Source organism: Narcine bancroftii, chromosome 8 (assembly GCF_036971445.1).
Source record: "Narcine bancroftii isolate sNarBan1 chromosome 8, sNarBan1.hap1, whole genome shotgun sequence".
Classification (NCBI taxonomy): Eukaryota; Metazoa; Chordata; class Chondrichthyes; order Torpediniformes; family Narcinidae; genus Narcine; species Narcine bancroftii.
This window is the reverse complement of record NC_091476.1, coordinates 7,545,702-7,569,321: the sequence shown is the minus strand read 5'-3', so window position 1 is coordinate 7,569,321 and position 23,620 is coordinate 7,545,702. Positions and strand designations below refer to the sequence as shown.

General features: G+C 41.2%; 2 protein-coding genes across 3 annotated transcripts in view; one reads left to right on the top strand and one right to left on the bottom strand.

Moving 5' to 3' along the window:
- Positions 1 to 255: 255 nt before the first annotated feature.
- On the bottom strand, positions 256 to 21,043 carry uprt (uracil phosphoribosyltransferase (FUR1) homolog (S. cerevisiae)). Its single transcript, XM_069892812.1, has 7 exons — positions 20,586 to 21,043; positions 12,404 to 12,446; positions 10,387 to 10,456; positions 8,038 to 8,100; positions 6,676 to 6,837; positions 4,910 to 5,008; positions 256 to 2,353 (listed from the first exon to the last, which is right to left on the bottom strand). The coding sequence occupies exons 1-7, from the start codon at positions 20,789 to 20,791 to the stop codon at positions 2,247 to 2,249; spliced, it is 750 nt and encodes a 249-aa protein (XP_069748913.1). The 5' UTR covers positions 20,792 to 21,043; the 3' UTR covers positions 256 to 2,246.
- A 1,916-nt stretch (positions 21,044 to 22,959) lies between these two features.
- The window catches only part of abcb7 (ATP-binding cassette, sub-family B (MDR/TAP), member 7), a 46,772-nt gene continuing 46,111 nt past the window's right edge, over positions 22,960 to 23,620 (top strand). For both annotated transcript variants that reach the window (XM_069892809.1, XM_069892811.1), the window contains exon 1: positions 22,960 to 23,101. In XM_069892809.1, the coding sequence (XP_069748910.1) occupies positions 22,970 to 23,101 (132 nt within the window). In that variant the 5' untranslated portion in view covers positions 22,960 to 22,969. The remainder of the gene's footprint in view (positions 23,102 to 23,620) is intronic.

The window sequence follows — 23,620 nt, the reverse complement described above, 5'->3', positions numbered from 1 at the left end:
TGATTGTGGATTTCTTGTACTTGTTCATCTGCATTCCATTGGTGCAATTATTGACACATGAAATATCAAAAATCCATACAACCTTTGGAGGATTTCCATCCTTGCTCTCCACCAAAAGACTGAGGGCTAAACACTCAAGATAGCAATAATGCTTAGATTTATCACCACCCGTTTAATGATTTGCTGCATACCTAAACAGTATTAATTTTATACATGTGTATGTAAGATTATCCATGCAACTACCATCTTTTTTAAAAATATTTTATTTTTGATTTTCACGAACTCAAATTCAAACACAATACAATTTCTTCCCACACCAGTAGAACATACAGAGTCCATTTTTATCCCCTTCTTGCCCCGATACAACAAAGAATAAACTTATAAATTATACAGAGACAAAATACTGGTGGGGTCAACGACCCCTACAGAAACCTGGGAGAGACAAAAAAAAACATCCAAAGTAACCGAATAACCAAAGGTAAAGAATAAAAGAAAAAAAAATGACAGAGCACGTTGCCTGCACCACGTCCCATCCTTTCTCTGTTGGGACGGTTTGTTTCAGTGCCCTTGTTCCAAAGGGGAATAATCATTTTTGCAGAACCATATTATTGCAGAGAAGGTTGCCACACACTAACGAATGTATCATATTTCCTCCTTAAATTGTATGTTATTTTTCTCCAGGGAAATACAACTCTGCATTTTCATATTCCATCATGTGGTATTTAGTTGGGAGTCAGGCTTCCACATAACCGCTATACATTTCCTGGCTACCCCTTCACAAATTGAATTTGGTGCTTGGACAGTTTAAAACACATGTCCAAAATGTTCCCCAGAAGGTAGAATTCCACATCTTGTGGAAAATTCACCTACATCATTTTTCACGCAACTACTACCTTGGCCCAGGATTTGGCACTAAGTCGGAAAACATTTGCATAACTTCAAGCATAAATCCCTTGTAGAGGAAACTGAAGACATCCAGTCATAACAGAAAAACATGCGGTAGAGAAAATTAAGGAATTAGCCTTTTGAGTTTGCAGGAACTATTTCTTGCATAAGCAACAGATCTGGCCTATTGCTATTTTCATTTTTCTCTTACAGTACTAGAATCCTGCAGCAATGCAAAGCTAGATAAATGCAGTGCAACTCTGAGACAGGCCTCATTTTAATATCACTGAGAGCCATTAGAGGTTGGGGCAGACTCCTCACTGTTCCTTGTGCTGTTTCCACAATGCTGAAAACATTAAGGAAACTCACCCTCAGCGATAGCTTCAACTTGCTCCACCTACTGGGCAGCAGTAGTAACAATAAAAGGGTGGTCTATTCTCCAGTAAGCATTTGGGTAATCTTAGTCGATCTATCACCCCAATTGATCTTTTGTCTCCAGTTTAGATTGCGCAGGGAATTTTCTTTATCAAGAAAATGTCCATGCAGTATAAATTGCTGCAGATTATACACCCCGAAGTCACTGGTGTCCATTTGCTTTCTCAACTTGTATCCAGTAACATTGATAATGTTATTAACTATAGTTCACCACAGTCAGATGACTGTCTAAATGCTGAATAACTAGGGCAATGGCTTGGGGATAATTCAGTTATGCTATTGCGTTTTATGAATTGGGAAGATCACAGGTTTGAGGAAACAATCATTTTTAGTGCCCTCTTCAGCTTTGGTCGCATGCAAGTACAAGATTATGAAAAGAGCTTTTGATTTCCACTTATCCATCCTGCTCATAACCTGAAAGACAGCCAGTACACTTTTATTGCTGGACTCACTAAAAAAAAACTAGATTGCCACACGCATGGAACTGAGGCCCCTGAATGTAAAAAGGCAAAAATCTGGACAAAGGTATTTCAAAATAATTAAGAATGCAATTTAATTTTTTTTAAACAAATTTAATATTGTTTAAGTTACAATTAGGCACTGCCTCTAATTTCAAACAATAAATATTCTAAAATGTATAAACAGTAAGTATACATGCAACCACAGCGCAAACAACTGAGGGAATTGGAATGTGCTTCTCCGAATCGACATCTTTTCATAAAGATACAGTAGCTCAGAAAAGTGAATTTAAGGGGGAAAAATCATATCAAGTGTTCTTGGCTGTTTATGTTCAGCTCATTGTCATTTTTGTCTAGTCATAAGAGGTGGGGAGATGGTTAGGAAAACTCACCCAACTATGATAAGATTATCTTTATCCAGGAAAGCAGTGACACATTCAAAGATTTTGCTTGGAATCGATCTTGGCTTCAATCTGTGCCAAAGTACTTCTGTCCAAAGTGGGTGGGCGCCACTGGATGGACCTCTGTAGCTAAAATTGTGATCTCAGGGAATTCTTCTATTATAGATTTTGCACCTTTAGAGGGGAAAATAAACCAAGTTGATGTTTTAATGAAATTTCATGAAAGCCAAAAGAAATCTTTTAAAAAAAATTGAGGAGCAATAAACAAATTGGAGTTGTGTTTGAATAGCAACCTGTGGAATCATTCACACAGAACAGAAGCAGTGTGTCTCCATTCTGGCAGAACCATTGTTACATGTCACTTTCAACAACGCAAATGCACCCCCAGCTAATATTCACAAATTAAACACCCTATCTGCTGCAAATAGGTGCTCTCATTACCCACCTAAACATCAGATTTATGTTCCAAATATTTTCTAAAAGGAAAGAGCTAAAAGGAAGAAATTAGGAAGTGTGGGGACGAGAAAATGCAAATCAGTGCTCCCAACAGTGGAATGAAAGATGGGGAGAGATCCATAGGTTCAAAGCCAAAGGTTTCTGAGATGGGAAACAGCAAGAAAAGAGATCAGAGTTTCAAATTTGAGGTATTGAGGATTCAGGGACCATTGTAGGAGGTAGAAATAATGTTTGAACTTGACAGAAGTGGTATTGGAGGCAGAAATGTGTAGATTTTGCAATGGACCAGACAGGAGATCAGAAATTATTTGTAATTTAGTAGTCTTCAATTGGCTGTGGTCTGGAAGGCCACCAATTATTGTCCACTAATCTAAAAGGCAATTTCAAAATGTATTGGTCAACTTCTTAATGATGAGTTTGAAGTCATACGCTGACTTTAATGGTAAAGACAGCAGATTCCCTACCGTAGTGAATCAGAACACCTCAATTGTTCTATATTCACCATTAATTATATTTTTTATTCCAAATGTTCTATAATAGCTGTAGTTAGACTGCTGAATCATTGCTAAAACAACTCTCCATGCCTCTATTATTTATTACTAATATTTATCTTAATATATGTACCATGTATATGTTTGTATGTGTGTTGTGCCTGTTTTGCACTGTTCTACACTGGTTCATCAAGTTGTACAATCAAATGACAAATAAACTTGAACTAGTGAAGCACAAGGACTTGCCTCAGAATCAATAATCTAGGTATTATTAATTTTTTTATATACAGGTACACGATCCTTTATCCGGAACCCTTGGGTTCCAGATTTTTCCAGATTTCGGAAAGCCAGATTTAAGCCCACCTGAATTGTGCTGCTCTATCCACCCCCACCCCCTTCCAGTCGCGCTGCCGGTCTCCCCCCTCACCCTCCCGACTTGCCCTGAAGCTTCTCTCCCCACTTGCCAGATTTTGAAGCTTTGCGGATTTTAGATGTCTGGATAAAGGATTGTGTACCTGTACAGACATACAGTATGGTAACAGGCCCATGCTGTCCAATTACACTTGATGACCTACACCCCCAGTACGTTTTGAAAGGTGGGAGGAAACTGGCACCACCAGGGAAAACCCACTCAGACACACGGAGAATGTACAAACTCCTTATAGATAGCGTGGGATTCGAACCCAGGTCCCGATCACTGGTGCTGCAACAGCGTTGTGTTAACCATGCTGGCCTTAAGATGGATACAGGTCAAGGAATAAAATGTGTTAAAGGGTCCCACTCAGAGTGACAAAGCAAACTGGATGGAATTGAGATGATGGATGGAGAGTGGGAAGGAATAGAAAAGTATATTTAGGCCTTGGATCTTGCTGGTCTGCCATTATGAACAATCTAATAATACTGAAGAAGTGGAGAAGTAGAACATGTACAAACACTGACCCCATTTGTCCTGATAAAGTTACCAAGCGGCATGATACGAATAAAAGTGGAGAAGAATTATTTACTTCTTCGGAGCTGGGCTGTTGAGTTGACAATGTAAAGAAGCCATTCCTCTGCCATCAATTGTCTAAGTTAAGAGTAGAACCAAACAAATGAAGTGCAGAAAAGTGCAGTTCCACATTGTGGAATCACTGTACATGTTGTCAAGTTGATGTACACACTGTGGATCAGTGGAGAGAGAAGCAAGACTGGGTTAAAAGGTAAAAGCTGGTATTCAAATGGCCACATTACAAGGTGAATATCTTCCAAGGCTGAGACTAGTGAATCCCAATCCAGACTTTGATGGGACTTTTTCTGACATCAAGAGTTCTGTGAAGAATAATCTAGCATGCAATACGACTCCAATCTCCTAACCATCCATCCATTGGAGGTCTAAGTGTAATGTTAAGGGATTTAGACCCAGTTTAGGAAAACCTGACTGACTTAATTTAGCTGGAAGTCTTGGCATTTCACAGTTCACTCCAGCTCACTTTAGCTTCTTCGAGGTAGGCAATGCACATTCACGATCAACTAGATTAATTCCTTCTTAGTGGATAAGATCAGAGAGCAGAGGCCTTGCATTTATTCATCATTCCAATCAATAGAAGGAAGTGAAGGAGAAAATGAAGATCAACGTTTGTGTTGATATTGCAAATCTAGTCACAGTATGTCAGTGTAGCACATATTTTAGATGAAGAAATTTACAGTATACACTTTCAGTTCTTACATATATTATACATAAAAGACTCCAGTGTGCATCTCCACATTAAATGCCGTTCCTTTGGGTTTTACGTGTCTCACTTACCGTGTGGAGTTGAGAAAAGACTGAGTAGGATTATATGGTTTGGCTGAACTCCATGCTCAATCAGGACCTTCACAGCTTCTATAACAGTGTTGCCTGTGCCTGCAGTGTAAATATAAGACCAGCGATTATCCAGAGGGGAATTGTATCAGCTCAAACCACTATATTATGTATCTGCATTATCTATTGGATCCTCAAGGATATCTTAGAATTCTATCAAATTGAGAATCTCAAACAATAATGTGGGTGTTTTTGTTCGAATCTGGTGAAATGATAAACGTATTGAACCAATGGCAAAATAGCAAGTTTTGCACCACTGTTAGGAGGAGAGAGGATTATGAGTGATTTGGGGAACAATCAGCACACTTTCCCTGTGTTGCTGAAAAAGAAAATTATTTAAAATAATCCAACAATTGCTAAAGTTAAGATTACAGCATTGCTGACTAGGTTGATGTTGTTGGCCATTTCTAGTTGCCTTGAAGATGGAGGTTTAAAAAAAAATCAGACATTGTCTAATGCTGCATCTAATTGGCTGATGTGATCATTTGAGACCACAGTTAAGACTCAACAAATAACGCAGAGTTACAATTAAATAAAGACCAGGTTGGCAAGCTTCCTTCCCTAAAGGATAAAAGAGAATCCGATGGTTTCCTTGGTCATTTTACCTTGGTCATCTAGATCTCCCTTTTATTCTATTCAATAATAGAATTCATTTTTTGCAAGCTGCCTGGATGAGATTTGATGTTTTATTCTCTACCCTAGTAAATTAATAAATACTTGCTGTCCATCGCCTCCAAAATCTTTACTCCAACATTACCTCAGCAAAGCTCCAATGAAATCAGTTTAAAAACAAAGAGGCAGAAACTTGTGGTTTATCAACCAAAAATAAGATAATGTTACGTTCAATCACTGTACTGTAACTGATTTTTGAACAGTGAATTATGTTTTGATTTTTGCCACTTGGTCGATATAAAACTGAAAATTTATCTTTAAAAACAGGATATCATATTTTCAGATTTAAATGATACTAGAAATTTTATAATGTTATAAAAATTCTCCTATTTTCCAATTTGTTCTTATTTACTTTTCTTTGCATACTCAATTTGCAATGGAATTAAATATTCTAAATTGAATTTCTTGGTTCAGATTCTGCATGTTGCAGTAAGGATTCTTCAATATGCCGGTCTTCAATCCCCAGTAGAAAGGACTATGAAGTTTGGGGCTCCCAATTACCCTAAACTGCTGCGTAAAAGCCCTATATACCAGTGGGGGAAAAAAATACAATTCATTAACCAGTGATGGTAAAATCTAGGCCTACATCTGCACGTTTCTTTCTTACAGCTTCTCTGATAATAGATCAGAGGCAAGCTGTGGTACTATCGAGTCTATTTGGGGTGGCTGCATTCAATTAGAATATCTTTAAAAATAACACCCAAATGATCACTATTTACAGCCATTCCCAAACTGGAATGCTTTCTCATGGCCCCTCGATCTGTTTGATCCGTCTTGATTTCCACTGCATCACAGCATGGCTGTGATTTGTATCACTGCACCATATGTGACCCTAGTATAATAAAGACTGGCTATCTGATCCAAGCCCAGTTACGTGACCAGGTATCAAACAAGATGCACGTTTTACAATTATGTTTGGATCTGCCAGGTTTTAATTTTATACTGGTGCATATCTTTGGTGTAAAGCAGTTTTCAGCTTCCCTACCCCAATGATCTTTCCTTTCCCAAATTGTTCAATACAACCACATGGTACCTACTCAATATTGGGTACATTAGAAGCACCTTCCTGCGGAAGATGTCCGGTGGGAATTTTGCATAGTAGACCTTTGCTCTCTGTGTTTCTTCATCACTTTGGATTAGAATTTTCCCAATGCGAATTGATCGACAACAATCTCGTAAACCTTGCTCCATGGCTTCACCTGCAAGAACAATCTGATTTAATTTTTTTCAACTATTAGAGGGCCATTGGACTGTTCATTTTGATTACATTGTAGTGAAGAATTCTATACTGAGCTACTATAGATGTCAGTGTACACATTGTGGAATCACTGTACATGTTGTCAAGTTGATATACACACTGTGGAGCCCAGTGCAAGACTGACACCTCCAAGCTTGCATGCTGGGCTTCTATACATTACTGTCTCAGCCACATGGACAGGAAGTGACATCATCAGCCCAGAATAAAAACCCCTGGATGCAGGTCTCTGCGTTTTCCACAGCATGTCTGCCATTTTAGGAGCCGGTTTGCTTGCTGGTAAGTGAATCGCCGCAACATTTTAAGTTCAAAGTTGTTAATAATTTTCGTCAATTACCTCTTCTGAATTAAACTATACACTTTTATAAACACACTATTAATTTGTAAAAGTGTTGTAGGAAAACTCCAGCAGAACGGGTAATTTTGAGTATTTAACTTTATTTTAAAAAAATCTTATGTAGTTTAAAGCAATTCAAACAACAGAGTACCTTTTCCAGTAAAGTTGGATGGCCTTCCTGTCCTGTTTGGTGGGTAATTAATAATGAGGTGGCTGATGACATCACCAACAACCTGGGAGCTGTGAATGTGCACCTGACTCTCTTGCCCATTAGATGTTTGTCCTATACTCCACACCCTACACCCAGCAGGGAGTTGGAATGTGTATGAACAGAACTAACTGCACAAGCTTCTTCTGCTCACTTTCTGAGAATCTGAGTGCTCTGGCAAGCAATGCCCCAAAATATAAATGGCCCCAAAATATAAATGGCCCCAAAATATAAATGGCCCCAAAATATAAATGGCCCCAAAATATAAATGGCCCAAAATATAAATGGCCCCAAAATATAAATGGCCCAAAATATAAATGGCCCCAAAATATAAATGGCCCCAAAATATAAATGGCCCGAAATATAAATGCTGATTTCTGTGCAGTGCAATAAAGGAAAATTCTAATCGAGTATTAACACACATTTGTGGTCATTGGAGTTGAAGGGCAAAGTGCGCACAGAGAAATTATGGGGAAGGAGTAGATATTTATTACTGCCTCACTTTCCCACCAACCAACACCAGTCAAGCTACTATCCACGCACATTCTCATGGTCAGCGGTTGAAATAGTTTATATGGATAGCAAACATCTTTACTTACCACTCCTCATAATACTAACACCACAGTTTCCTTTCTCAAACTTCACTCCGTCATATTTATGGCCTGTATAAAATTACATATTAACAGGGGTTAACAGATGATCTAAGTTTCTTCCATTCCTTTCCCTGACTTTAATACCACCATTCTCAGAACCCCTATTAGCAGATGGCCTCTGCTTATTTTCACTTGGACGCAGTGGGACATTGTGCCTGGAAATACTTAATTTGTGCCCTAAAAATTGAAATGCAGCAGTTTGCATCACTGGCTGAGGCCAAGTGTGCCCATGATCTCTATTGACAGCAGGTCACTCCATCCACTGTCTGCAAAGGTTTAAAGCATCTTCCAATTCAGACAGGCTAATAAGCAGGGCTGTGAGATAAAACAGCTCTGCTTGATCGATGAAACACTTCCAAGTTACGAAGAAAGAATTAAGTTAAAGCAACAAATCTTTAACAACAATGAAAGAAGCACTTGGCCCTCTGAGTTTATCCTGGCTCCCAAGAAGTCAATCCCATTGCTTCTATTCCCCTTTGAACTGGGACCACAGGTACAGGAATTATGCATCACCCTTCAGGATGCATTAAAGTAACCTCATCTTAGCCCCAAGCATGGACACCATCCCACAAGTTACCATGGCAGAGACTTGCATCTATACCTATTAGGTAAACACGGAACTGAACACCGCTTGTTTAGTATTGGAGGAGCCAAAGTATTATAGACAGCTCTTTTCTGCTATAGACTGTCTCTTATGCCTATGTTAATCACATCACATAAATTATGTACTCACTACAAGGGAAGAAAACAATATAAGAATCCATGTATAAGCCATTCGTTCTCAGGCAAGTGTCTTCCCTGGTGATGTCAACTTGTGATGAAGTTTGTTCGAAAGAGAAACCCAAGACTCCTGCAAGTTCTTCCATCTCCACCCCTCTTTTTCTGTCAGCACTCCCTTGCATCTTCTCTCCAAACACCCCTTTAGTTCTTTTTGCCACTAACTTACACTAAAGAGTCATTTGCAGTGGCCAATTAACTTACCAGCACACCTTTGGGATGTGGGAAGATGTTGGAGATTCAGAAAGAACATGCTAACTCCACTTAGACAACACAAGGTCAGAACCAAGCCCCAAATCTCCTAAAGAAGTTATTATTTTGCTTTCTGAGGAGTCAATATAAACACATTGATTAGAGTAAGTGCTTGCTGTGTCCCTTACACAATTGTGCATCAAAATGGAGCTCAGTAAACCAAGATTGAAAGGGCACCATATTTAGATGATAGTGGTTATTGTGTGGATGGTTTACCTGCTGTTGCAAAGGTAAGTGGCACTCATGCAAAGTACCCCTGCAGAGCAATTGGAAAGGACTTGGGCTGGGACATTTAAAATAAGCAATTTGTAATTCCAAGGATATACAACATTGAACTGACACTAGGATTGCTATTTTAGAGACAAACGTACCATCATAAACACCTAGGGATGGTGTATCATCATCAACCAGCCCTAGCAATAGCATATTTCATCAATATTTGCTGGTATTTTGGACAGATGATTTCTGTCATTTTAAATTGCAGGAAGCACTTGGGAGAGATGTGCTAGCCACTGGCTGTCATTTTACCCATCAGGCTTCTGCAGAATGTGGCTTCCGGAAGCAAGTTAGTTGGGACTTCTCGTCACTAATTCTGCTTGCACTTATACTAAGGATACTGTGTTCCCTGGGAAATCAAGGGACATTGTTCTGAAATGTGCCTGCCATTGGGTACTCTCTGACTAAGCCTATTTAATAGTATCACTGCAGAGCTAGCCCCAGCCCAGAGCTGAGAACCCACCAATAGTTTCATTTACTTCCCTCATCTCCACTACTCCACCCCCTCGCCCCCACCCCCCAGGCTTCAACCCCATCTCCATATCTCCCCACTACCTCAAATGCCAGCATAGTACTCATCTGAGAATCAACCAACTCCCATCCACAGGGCCTCCCTCCCCTATAATGTCCAAGCCCCAACCACCACCAGGACTCAAACCATATAACCATTAACGGAGCGGAAACAGGCCATGTTGACCTTTTGAGTCCGCACCGGTTCACTGATTTTGTGCGCCCGTCCATACTTTGTTGATACTTTCATTTGTACCCTCAACAACAGTACAACATGTAAATGAAAGTGCCCAGGCCCAACATCATGGGTGGTATAAAACTTTGCTGCACAGGGCCAATGTTCAAAATCAGTGACAAGCCACACAAAGATCCTCGAGCACACTTCCCAGTGCCAACAAATATTGGGCCCCAGGATGTGTGCGTGGTGGGTATAGTAGTAAAACAAAGCAAAAACTTCAAAGCAATGTACTTATATCAAACCTGTTGGGGTTGTGACTGTGCATTCAGTGTATGGTAGCTGGTTCAGTCCTTCTTCGACCACAAGTCTAATCTGCAATATAATATTCCACATTATTTGGTCTATATGAATGGATTCACAAAGTTAAACAGAGCATTAAAACAAATTAAGCAACGGCCCCATTACTTTGTCATACAAGCAAAATGCAAGCTGTTTTGTTTTTAAGTGACACCCCCCCCATTTAAAATATCACCACTTTAGAGACCTACCATTCCCCATCTGCAATCTAGAGTCCTACCATTCCTCATCTGCAGTCTAGAATCCTAGTCCTCCCATCCCCTATCTGCAGTCTAGAGTCCTAGACCTACCATTCTCCATCTGCAGTCTAGAGACCTACCATTCTCCATCTGCAGTCTAGAGTCCTACCATTCCTCATCTGCAGTCTAGAGTCCTACCATTCCCCATCTGCAGTCTAGAATCCTAGTCCTACCATCCCCCTTCTGCAGTCCGGAGTCCTACCATCCCCCATCTACAATCTAGAGTCCTACTATTCCCCATCTGCAGTCAAGAGACCTACCATTCTCCATCTGCAGTCAAGAGACCTACCATTCTCCATCTGCAGTCAAGAGACCTACCATTCTCCATCTGCAGTCTAGAGTCCTACCATTCCCCATCTGCAGTCTAGAGTCCTACTGTGAGAGATGAGTAAAATTGATATAAAAATATGAAAATGAGGAAACTAGTATAGATATATGTGTAATGAATAAAGCCAGTATGAATAGGATAAGAATAGATATTAGAATGTAGGAAGTAGAGTTAGTCTGAATAAGATAAGGGTCTTCTAGCCTTAGACAGAATTAGCAAATTCTGCATATAAGGTTGTAGCCCTGAGAGTTGGGAAGGTGTGAATTAGAACAAAGGCATGTTTGTGAATAAGGACAATGACATGATGGGACACCCACAGGATACCCCCTGGTCCTCCAAGTTCACAGAAACAGCACTTAGGCAGACAGGATTGCCTAATGCCAAACTCATCCAGGAGGCAGAAGAATGTAAGAGGGAGGGTATTTCTATACTGAAATCAACTGTATAAAAGTTGGGTGAGCCCCAGTGTGTGTGTGTATTCCCAGGGTAAGGGGAAGCACCCAACTTTGCATTGTTATATAATAAAGGTTCTTTGTTCTCAATTTTTGTCTCGAGCAAATTCTGTGAAGGTACTTCTGTTTCTCACACTACCATTCCCCATCTGCAGTCTAGAATCCTAGTCCTACCATCCCCCATCTACAGTCTAGAGTCCTAGTCCTACCATCCTCCATCTGCAGTCTGGAGTCCTACCATTCCCCATTTGCAATCTGGAGTCCTACCATCTCCCATCTGCAGTCTAAAGTCTACCATCTCCCATCTGCAGTCTAAAGTCTACCATCTCCCATCTGCAGTCTAAAGTCTACCATCTCCCATCTGCAGTCTAAAGTCTACCATCTCCCATCTGCAGTCTAAAGTCTACCATCTCCCATCTGCAGTCTAAAGTCTACCATCTCCCATCTGCAGTCTAAAGTCTACCATCTCCCATCTGCAGTCTAAAGTCTACCATCTCCCATCTGCAGTCTAAAGTCTACCATCTCCCATCTGCAGTCTAAAGTCTACCATCTCCCATCTGCAGTCTAAAGTCTACCATCTCCCATCTGCAGTCTAAAGTCTACCATCTCCCATCTGCAGTCTAAAGTCTACCATCTCCCATCTGCAGTCTAAAGTCTACCATCTCCCATCTGCAGTCTAAAGTCTACCATCTCCCATCTGCAGTCTGAAGTCTACCATCTCCCATCTGCAGTCTGAAGTCTACCATCTCCCATCTGCAGTCTAAAGTCTACCATCTCCCATCTGCAGTCTAGAGTCCTACCATTCCCCATTTGCAGTCTAGCGTGTAGAGTCCTGCCAATCTTGCATTTCCTTTCTTTTTTAGATCGACCTTAATTTATGAAGATTTTAAGGATCAATTGGGGAAAATAACATGAGTAATGTTAAGTTTATGTTTCTACTCACTAAGCGATCAGCACAGAACACAAAGTCTCCTCTGCTCGTTGTTCTAAGGACAAAGAGAAAGAAGTATTAAAACTTTTAGAAATCTGTCATTTTAGTCACCCCCTTAACCCAATCACAAAACTTAACACCAGTCCAAGAGAATTTTAAGCTCAATGAACCTCTTGTTGCATGATTATTGTCCTTTCAATACAAGGGCCATCAGTTCAAGTAAATTAAATATTTTTTCCATGGGGGCAATCACTGTCGCTCTCAAGTAACCTAACTAAGGGATGGTCAACTGTAGACTTACAGTTGGGTCACCCAGCTCAACTTTGGTTTGACCTTTGAGTTCACTGTTGCACTGATACAATTAGATCCAATTCACAGAGCAGCCATGCCATGAATTCTCAGAAGGCTACCAATTAATGCCATATTAGGAGGAGTTTTGCAAGTGGAGCTCAAAGCCCTTAGGATTGACTCAACAGTAAAGAGATGCACTAGGGAGTCACTGTTTGTCAGTCTGCTCTGTATTTAAACTACGCTTTCTTTTACTCTGACTGTTGTCTTCCGGGTCATTCACCATTAAATGAAGAATAATCACAGGACCTTTTCTTATTTACTTACCATCCTTTGAGATTCCTTTTAATTAATCTTAGTTAGAGGAGGTTTTAGACTAATAAGGCTGGGTGGGGAGGCGGGAATCCATGCAGAAAGACAGAGGGAAGCAATGCAGACACCAAAGCAAAATCTAGAAAACAGAAAAATAAAAGTGGATTCCAAAAAGGCAAATGCAAAAAACACAAAGATTACTAAATTATAAAAGTACCGTGAGTGCAAGGGCTCGTTACCTGGACACCCATATTATTTGAAACAGGGTCAGTGAACTTATGACACAAATTAGTTTGTAGGCGTATGATTGAGTTGCAGTTACAGAAGCTTGGTTGCAAGATGGAGACAATGGATCTTTGTGTTTTATACATTTGATTGTGCTCCACTGTGGCGTTTCTCCTTTCTCGATTTTGCTTTGATCTCTACCTTGCTTCTCTCTCTTTCTGCATGGATCCCCATTCCTACGCCATTTTAGTTTAAACACTCCTCTAACTAAGATTAATCAAATCTGGACTGGGTTAAAAACAGGAATTACTGGATCACAGAATGCTGGACTAGAGTTTCAATCTGTAGACTCCTGTCCTAATAAGCAAAAGTGTTGGATTCTCAGCAGGTCATACACGATTTATAGGAAGTAAATAGTAACCAACATTTTGGCATGGATTCCCACTCCTCCTCCCCTTCCCCCTCCACCCCCCCCCCCACCCCGCCATACTATGGATGCTCCATTACCTGCTATTTCTCCAGATTGTACCACAACTGCAGCCTCTGCAGAGTTTCCTGTTTCACTCTAAAATAGACCAATCTTGTACAATTTATTTTCATAAAACTCCTTCCTCACAGGAATCAGTCTAATGTATCTCTGCTCCCATGACCCATTAGATAGAAATAATATTTCTTTGAGGTTTGTCATTTTTGTTTTTTTAAAGTTCTTTGGGATTTTCTGATAAAATGATATATTAAGCAGACAAATTGTTATCATTTCAAACCATTAAATAAAATTACACAATCGATTGAAAATGAATTGGAAAGAATTAGCTTCCATATCGAATTTTCAAGACAATTCACAAATAGATTTTTTTTAATGTGCGTCTACTGCTGTAATATAATAATTTGCACCATGCAAACTCTTAATTGTCGAATATACCACGTTGGAGACTACCCCTGTTGTTATTAGAAACAACCCATCTATTGAATTTGTTCACTCTTTTGACCAAAGTCAAAAGGCTGGTGATGAGAAAGCCCCTGTCATCTCACTCGTGAGGACATTTAGGTCTTATTGTCATATTCTTTCTGAAATTGAAATACAGACTCTTTCCTTCCCACCCAGTTTATCCCACAGATCAGGGTTTCCCAAACTGGGTTCGTGGAAATGTGTGGGGGGGTGGGGGGTTCTGCAGTAGAAATGACAGGGAGTAAATCACTTAGTACCTCTGTCTTTAATTCAATTTATTTCTGGGATGGCAGCAAACAGGGCACTTCACCCTAAGAAAACAAAATGGCGCCATGGGGGCCTGACATCAGCAGCACCTGTGCATCATTTTCAACCAATGAGAATCCGATTTCATTTGGCGTGAAGATGTCATATTTTAAAGATATGCAATATTAAAAACCATGGATCATTGAATTAAAAAAAGAAACTAGGAGACAGGATAATTCATATGAAGAAAGTACTGAGGTGCCACTGTTTATTCATGAATATTTTTCGATTAGGCCTATATTAGAAAAATCAAGTGTTATAAAAAAAAAAACGAAGGTTTGACGAAAATTATTTGTCACTTGGTTTCACCTCAGCCGGGAGTAAACAATCATTAAGAAGATCTGTAGATGTGGTTGTCCGACAAGGGATAAAGGACAACTCAGGAGGGGAAGGGGAGATTGGGGATAAATAAGATAGAAATAGGAGAATAAGGAAAATGTTGGATGTTGTAGGAATGTTGTCTTATAAAGAGTTGAAAATAAGAAAACAGAAATGGAAAAGGAGGAAAGGTAATGATGGAAAAACGGAAAGAGAAGATAAACAAAATATAAAAGGGCTACGCTGAACTATATGACTTTAAATATTAATGGAATGCATAACCAAATTAAAAGGAAGAAACTACTAAATTTAAATGAATAAATGTATTCCATTAGAAAAAATAACATAAAGGTTAAGAAATAATATTGAAATATTCGAACAAGTATAGGAGCCTTAAATTAAATACAATAGCGAAAACCTACCGGGGACAAACATTACCTAAGTTGATGGAAGGAGAAGGAAAGAAAAGATTGGACTCAGTAGAATTTCTGGTGTATTTTTGTTGAATGACAACATTGTCTGACTGGCTTAATGCAACCTAGATTGTATACCTAAAATGGATGAGAGGGGGGGGTGGGGGGGGTGGCTTGGGAGGAGGGGTGGGGGGGGAGAAAAAGTCACTGTATATGTGTGAAAAAGAAATAGTGTATATCATGGCTAATGTGATTTATGGTGTGAAAAATAAAAAATTTAAAAAAAAAGATCTGTGAGAACAAGAAACAATTTCATTCATCCCATTAAATGTAAATTAGAGGCTACAGATGATTTCAACTGGAGAATGGTGAGTTTATTTACTTTCTTACTATCCTTGTGTGTATATATATACCAGGTTTTTTAAACTGCAATTGATGATTGGGATTCCGCAATTTCCAAGTGCTCCCCTAAAGGGCTCTGTAAGCTAAAAGATTTGGGAAGTCCTGCCACAGAGTGTGAAACCAGAAAGTCTGCAGATGCTGTAATTGTGGTTAAAAATGCAGAAATGCTGGAGGAACTCAGCAGGTCTCGCAGCATCTATAGGAGGCCAAATATAAGAAAAGGCTCGTCCAAAACGCCAGTGATATATTTTTAACACCTTTGGATGCTGCGAGACCTGCTGAGTTCCTTCAGCTTTGCTGTGATTTTAATGAAAATATGGGGCACAAGAATTCTTAACAACAGAAAGTTAACATTTACTTGTCATACAAATACCCACCAATGTGTACAGAATTATGATTTCTTATGGGTCAAGACCAAAACCACACTACATTCAAAAATGATGAGTGATTACAGTTTATTTGAAATGCTAAACAAAGAAAGAAGACATCCTGTAATGATAATGCTCATGTTTGCATGGCCATTAGCAAGGCCTTGATTATAGTTACTGTTTGATTAGACTTGGCTGCCAGCAGGGGGCTGTTACACAGTGTGCAGATCTGTAATGGAGGCTTGCAGCCTCATGGCATCCCTCTTCATGCTGTTTACAACAACTTTAAAGAACCTTCTCCTTCATCCATGTGTTGTCTAAGAACTCACACACACAAATATAAGATAAAACATAGTGTCAGAAGTGGGATGAAGGAAATACTTTAAAAGGTAAAAATCTAAAGTCAGCAACTGATCAGTGAAGAGAAGCTAACAAAGTGAAAATTGGAAGGTTTACATCCACCAGGGAAACTTAAGTTGACAGGTAATGGGGCTGAACATTGGCACAGATTTAAACAGCATTTTGGATTGTATTTAGTGGCAGTCGGAGCTGACGAGAAAAGTGATAGCATCGGTTTTCTTATATGTCGTGGGTGATGAAGCCCTGGAGGTGTATAATAACTTCACATTTGCTGCTGAAGGAGACAAAATGAAACTGGAAAAAATAATGGAACAGTTTGAGGCATACCGCATACCTAAACACAACCTGACATTTGAGAGCCACAGAATTTTCACTTGTATACAGAAAACAGAAGAAAGTAATGATCAGTATGTGACTGAATTGAGAAACAGAAGCGAAATGTGTAAATTTGGTGGACTGACCGACTCGCTGATAAAGACAGCATGTGTGTGATATTCCAAATAATAATCTAAGGGAAAGACTGCTAAGAGAGCTAAACCTTAACCTGGAAAAAGCTATAGCGCTCCATAGGGCTACAGAAACTGTAAAAACACAGGCAAAGGAGCTGTTCAGTGAAATTAGCTGCAACGTGGATGCAGTGAGCAAGAACAGACATAAACTATTTAACAAAAAGTGCGCTAAAGTGGAAAGAGAGGCGTGGTCAGTGAACAAAAATGAAAGGGACAATTTTGAAGGCCGTGTCGTCAATGCAGCACACACCTACCAAAAAAGAAGTGTCCAGCAAATGGTCAAAAATGCTATATGTGCAACAAAAGCAAAAGTATTATTTTGACAGAGGGACAAAACACCTACTGGAACTCTATACTAGTGACCAACTAAGGCTAAAAGACAAAACAAACTTATGGACTCAGAAGGGAACTGTCCTTAGTGAAGTCCAACCAAGATCATACACCATCCAGACAGATGAAGGTGCTGTTCTGCGAAGAAATCGTCGAGATCTTCACATGGAATCAGGCACAGTGGATGGAAAGACAGATACTGTTGAATGACCTGAAAACACAGCTGAGGCAACAACTCAGATTCAAGGACAATCAATCAGGAGATTGTCAAGACACGTGAATCCTTCTAAGAGACTCAATGAGCAAATTTAAAGACTCCTGTTATAGAATGAAGTAGTGCTATCTTATTCGCTCTTCGTTTTAGTGCATGTAAATATGAACACACAAAACAAGTTTTAACAATGTTGATAATAATGAAAATGTAAGTTCTTGGTGTTAAAGTTAAGATTGCAGAGTTACACAAAATATGTTAGTTAAAAGTAAACTACTTTTGTTTTAAGAAAGGGAGATGTAATGACAGTGATCATGTTTGCATGACCACTAGCCAGGTCTTGATTATAGTTTCTGCTTGATTAACTTGGCTGCCAGCAGGGGGCTGACACACAGTATGTTCAATGTGTAATGGAGGCTTGCATCCTCATGGCCTGCCTCATGGAGCTGTTTACAACAACTTTAAAGTAAAGAATCTTTTCCTTCATCCATGTGTTTTCTAAGAACTCACACATCCATTTTTAAAAACTGCAATATATGTTAATATTCTAAGTGGAAACATATTATTCTGAAATATTACAGTTGATTGCTTATAACCTAAATTATGCCTTGGGGTCAGTGCAGCATAGAAACAGTACATTCATTTCTGTAAAAATGGGTTGTCCTACGAAAAGAACTTGAACAAGATTGATCCTTACAATGGATTTTCAAATACTATGAGAAAATTTCATTGAGACATAAACGATTCTGAGGGTGACAGATGGTAAGTCACAAAAGTGGTTTCCAATAGCTGAAGAGGGTAGTCCAAAGTTTGTGGTCTGAGGATAGAAGGTCTATCAATCAGCACTTGGATGCAGAGACACTTCCCACAAGGTTTGTAAGTTGTGGTCATTCTCTCTCTGAGAGAGATGCAGATGCTCAGTTGCTTAGTATATTCAAGGTTTATTTTAACAATAAGGGAGTCAGAAGATAGGGATGAGGCACAGAATCAACCATAATCTCATTGAGTGGCAGAGAAGGTTCAAGGAGATATATTTTTATGAAACATAGGAGGCCATTGATCCCATCAATACTGATTCTCAAAACACTACTATCATAGCATATCCCTGAAACCTATTTTTCCAATCTACTCATCAACTTCCTCCTGCTTCTCCTACAATTCAACCATTTACCCACCAGCACATAATGTGGGATATGGAAGGAAAAGCAGAGCATCAAGGGGAAACCTATGAAGTCACAAAGAAAATATGCAAACACCACACAGCAGTATCGAAGGTCAGGATGGAACCCAAATCTGAACCCAGCCATAATGGCCTACTTGATTTAAACAAGAAAATCTGCATCTGCTGGGTCGGGAATGCAATACACAAAAGTGCTGGAGAAACTCAGGAGGTCACACAGCATTCAAAGGAATTAAAAGGTCATGAACGTCTCGGGACTGAGCACTTTGTGTGAACCAATCAAAATAGACTTGGGGTTCAGTCCTGAAACTTCTTATGGATGCTGTGTGACCTGCTGAGTTTCTCCAGCACTTTTGTGTATTGCACAATGGCCAACTGCTGCTTTGATTTTTGTTCTTCAGACAGAATTGTCCAAAAGAAACAATATAACAACCAGCAGTTCCTTGCTTTGATCCCTCACCCATTTCCTAGCCTGGAAGATAGCAGATTTGCTACCTAGTTCATGGTCTGAAATGTTCTTTAATGACTTCTCATCAGGATGTATCTGCGTGTTTCTCATGATAACACAGACATAATAGAGAGATTGTACTTCCCTCCTACATACAGAGAGACAGACATAGAACGCAGACAGACACATACAGATAGATACACAGATAGACACACACACACACAGACACATACAGGTAGACACACACACACACACACACACACACAGACACATACAGGTAGATACACACACAGATAGATACATATACAGATAGACACACACACACAGGGACACAGACACATACAGTTACACACACAGACACATACAGGTAGATACACACACAGGGACACACAGACACATACAGGTAGATACACACACAGATAGATACATATACAGATAGACACACACACAGATAGATACACACACAGGGACACACAGACGCATACAGGTAGATACACACAGATAGATACATATACAGATAGACACACACACAGATAGATACACACACAGGGACACACAGACGCATACAGGTAGATACACACACAGATAGATACATATACAGATAGACACACACACAGATAGATACACACACAGGGACACACAGACGCATACAGGTAGATACACACACAGATAGATACATATACAGATAGACACACACACAGATAGATACACACACAGGGACACACAGACACATACAGGTAGATACACACACAGATAGATACATATACAGATAGACACACACACAGATAGATACACACACAGGGACACACAGACACATACAGGTAGATACACACACAGATAGATACATATACAGATAGACACACACACAGATAGATACACACACAGGGACACACAGACACATACAGGTAGATACACACACAGATAGATACATATACAGATAGACACACACACAGATAGATACACACACAGGGACACACAGACACATACAGGTAGATACACACACAGATAGATACATATACAGATAGACACACACACAGATAGATACACACACAGGGACACACAGACACATACAGGTAGATACACACACAGATAGATACATATACAGATAGACACACACACAGATAGATACACACACAGGGACACACAGACACATACAGGTAGATACACACACAGATAGATACATATACAGATAGACACACACACAGATAGATACACACACAGGGACACACAGACACATACAGGTAGATACACACACAGATAGATACATATACAGATAGACACACACACAGATAGATACACACACAGGGACACACAGACACATACAGGTAGATACACACACAGATAGATACATATACAGATAGACACACACACAGATAGATACACACACAGGGACACACAGACACATACAGGTAGATACACACACAGGGACACACAGACACATACAGGTAGATACACACACACAGGCCTGAAACTCCAGGCTGTGCACACAAAGAGCCAGGCCCATGGCGCCAGCCCCCTTCCCTTCCCTTCCCTTTCCTCCCTTCCCCCCACCCCGCCGCCGCCGCCGCCGCTCACTTATCTCTGATGATTGTCTGGAGCTCCCGGATCTGGTCGTTCATGGGCAGAAGCTTCAGCTGCGCTCCCAGCGGCTCGGGCACCAGGCTGGCCGCGAACCTCACTTGCTTGGGCAGCGTGTGGTTCCGCTCGGAGCTGTTGAGCTGCTGCTGCTGTGGAGTGTTTGGGCAAGGCATGGTGCTGCAGAGGGAGAAACCCGCTTCCATAGAGCAAAGGCCCGCTCCCCCCTTGAGATGCTTCTCTGTCCCTCCGCCCGGCTTCTGCTTCCAGGCTCCATCTGCTGGTCGCTCCCTTCTGATCTGATTCTTCACTCATGTTACAGCCACTTGGACTTTCTCTGCTCCTTCACATTTTCCATGAAGTTTATTTCATAAATGACCCCGCCAGAATTCCCCCTTATCCAAGCAAGAAAGGATGGTCCTTTCTTGTCAAAACGTACCCTTCTGGTTGATTAAACTCACTGATCTTCATGCGAGGATCTGACATGCAGTGAATGTGTTTCTTAATATTGTTTAACGTTCAGCAATTGTGTGGTTTTTTTTTCAAACAAAACTGGTAATATAATATTAATGTTGAAAGACTAAGGTGAAATGGGCAAGCCTTCAGGGCCCAGATTGGCCTCACCAGCCACCAATCTCCCATTCGACTTTGAAGCCACGGTCATCTTCCACGACGAAGGAGGAACAACAACAACATGCAAAATATTTCAAGGTGAATATAAAATATTAATTTTGAAATACGCTGTGAAATTCTTTGCAGCAAAACAGAGCTGCGCTTATTGCAAAATCCTGAAATTGTCCCTGTTACTGGAAGCGATTACCAGACCGATAGATGATTCGGGGATGTTTTCAAAGCCTTGGCGGAAAAACGAGGCAACATCCCCATCACTTCTGGAAATCGCTGGCCACGTGGGGTTGCCATTACTGTCCCTGTGCTCCGGGTGCGGGGGGAATGGACATTTCGGGCTGCAGGGAACTGTGTCAGGGCAAGTGCTCAGTTGGGGGGGTGCAGAAGAAACTTTACAAAGACTGCCTCAAAGTGTCTCTCAAAGGCCTGGGTGTCGACATCAATACATGGGAGACCCTTGCCCTCAACTGTCCAGCTTGGCACAGCAAGATCACCACAGGAGCCCATGCAGCTGCAGTCAGGTGCCTCATCGAGGCGCAACAAAAGCATGCTGTGCGCAAGGCCCGAGCAGCATCAACTGCCAGAACAGCACCCGCCCACTTGTGTCCCACATGTAGGCAAGCCTTCAGGGCCCAGATTGGCTTCACCAGTCACCTCCGGACCCATAGCCACCAATCTCCAATTTGACTTCGATGACGAAGGAGGAACATCAACATGCAAAATATTTCAAGGTGAATGAGAGCTGCTCTTGTCAATGGCTGACCATAATTGAGACCAGCAATGTTCTGTATTATTTTAATTCATGATTCTCTGCTCATTTCATTATGATCTTATCAATAATAATGCAACTTCATGTGACAACGTTAATGCACCGTAAACATAAAATGTGGTTCACAAGACAGTTTTAACAACTCTTGGTAATGCTTTATCTCTTGGTATTCTTGCTATTATTGATATCAGCTTAGTACAGGTACACGATCCTTTATCCGGACACCTAAAATCCAGAAAGCTCCAAAATCCGGCAAGTGGAGACTGGTGGTTGGGGGAGGTAGCCGAGGGACTGGCGGTCGGGGGAGACGGTCAGGCGACAAGAAGGGGGTGGGGTGGAAGCAGCAGCACAATTTGGGTGGGCTTTTCCAAAATTCAGAACACACTGTCCCCCAAGGGATCCGGCTGAAGGATCGTGTACCTGTGCCGCAAGTCGTGGAGTCCAATAATGCACACATTGCTATGAATAATACTATTCCAAATATTATTATCGGTCATGATATTTGCACAACCACCAAACAATGTTGATACTAATTAACCAAGGGCCAGAAGATTCAAAGACGTCCTGAAAATCTTTTTAAAGAGATGCAGGGATACGATCAATACTGATGCTCTTCGTGAGTGCAGTCAGTGAGAATGCCTCCTGCAACCAGTCTTTCCATTTTACCCAGTAATGATGCAGAGTACAAATTATGGCAGTGATAACGTGTCCTAATTTCCTATTATTGCTGCAAGCATTTATGGTCTGTGGATTATCACCTGGCATGATTTATTGTTTCGAGCAGTGCATTTGCAGCTTGCAATAAGATTCCAAAGATTTGCTCCCAGTGCCAATGCTTTGGATTATTGACTGGAGTCATGATGGAGTGAATGACCTGCCTGTTCTCCGCGGAACGAGTCAGGAAACAGGGCAGCTGAGCTTCCCCACCGGAAGGGGCGCTGTGCTTCTGGTCACGTGATCCCCACAATGCAGCGCGTCTCCGTTTAAGATGGCGCTGTTGTGGGCGTCGCTGCGGTGTGCTGGTCAACTCCATCGGCGCCGGCTCGCTCTCCTCCTTCAGCCGGCCAGCTCGGCGCACGTCCTGTGGGGTTCGAGGGATCGCTTGAGGCGGCGCCATGAGGTGAGCGGGCGGGAGCGTGGGAGGGAGGGGCGGAGGGGGAGACGTGCGGCCCCCCCCCCCGGTAACAGCAGGGTTAGGGGGGCCTGTCCGGTCCGGGGCAGGAAGGGCGGCCGGACTGGGGCAGGGAAGGGTGCGGCCCGGCCCCCGGTAACAGCAGGGTCAGGGGGGCCTGTCCGGTCCGGGGCAGGTCCCGGGCAGTGAGCGCACCCTGTCCCTAAGTTCAGCGGCGAAACCTCGGCGTGGCCCTTCTTTGGATTCTCTGCGTTTCGGCTCGGAATTACCGAATGGGGGGACCCGGAATGTTGGCCTTTCTCTCTCTCCCACCGATGCTGCTCGACTCGCTGGGGTTATCCACCAGGTTCTCCTTTAACAAAGGAGATGAAAATGTTTAACGTGACTCAAATCAAGAGTCAATAACTTAAGAGAAATCTAAACACATTTCAAGTTTGTTTCATATCGGACTGTACAAACGCGACCTGACGAAACAGCATTCTCTGATCCTCAGTGCCACACCCTGTG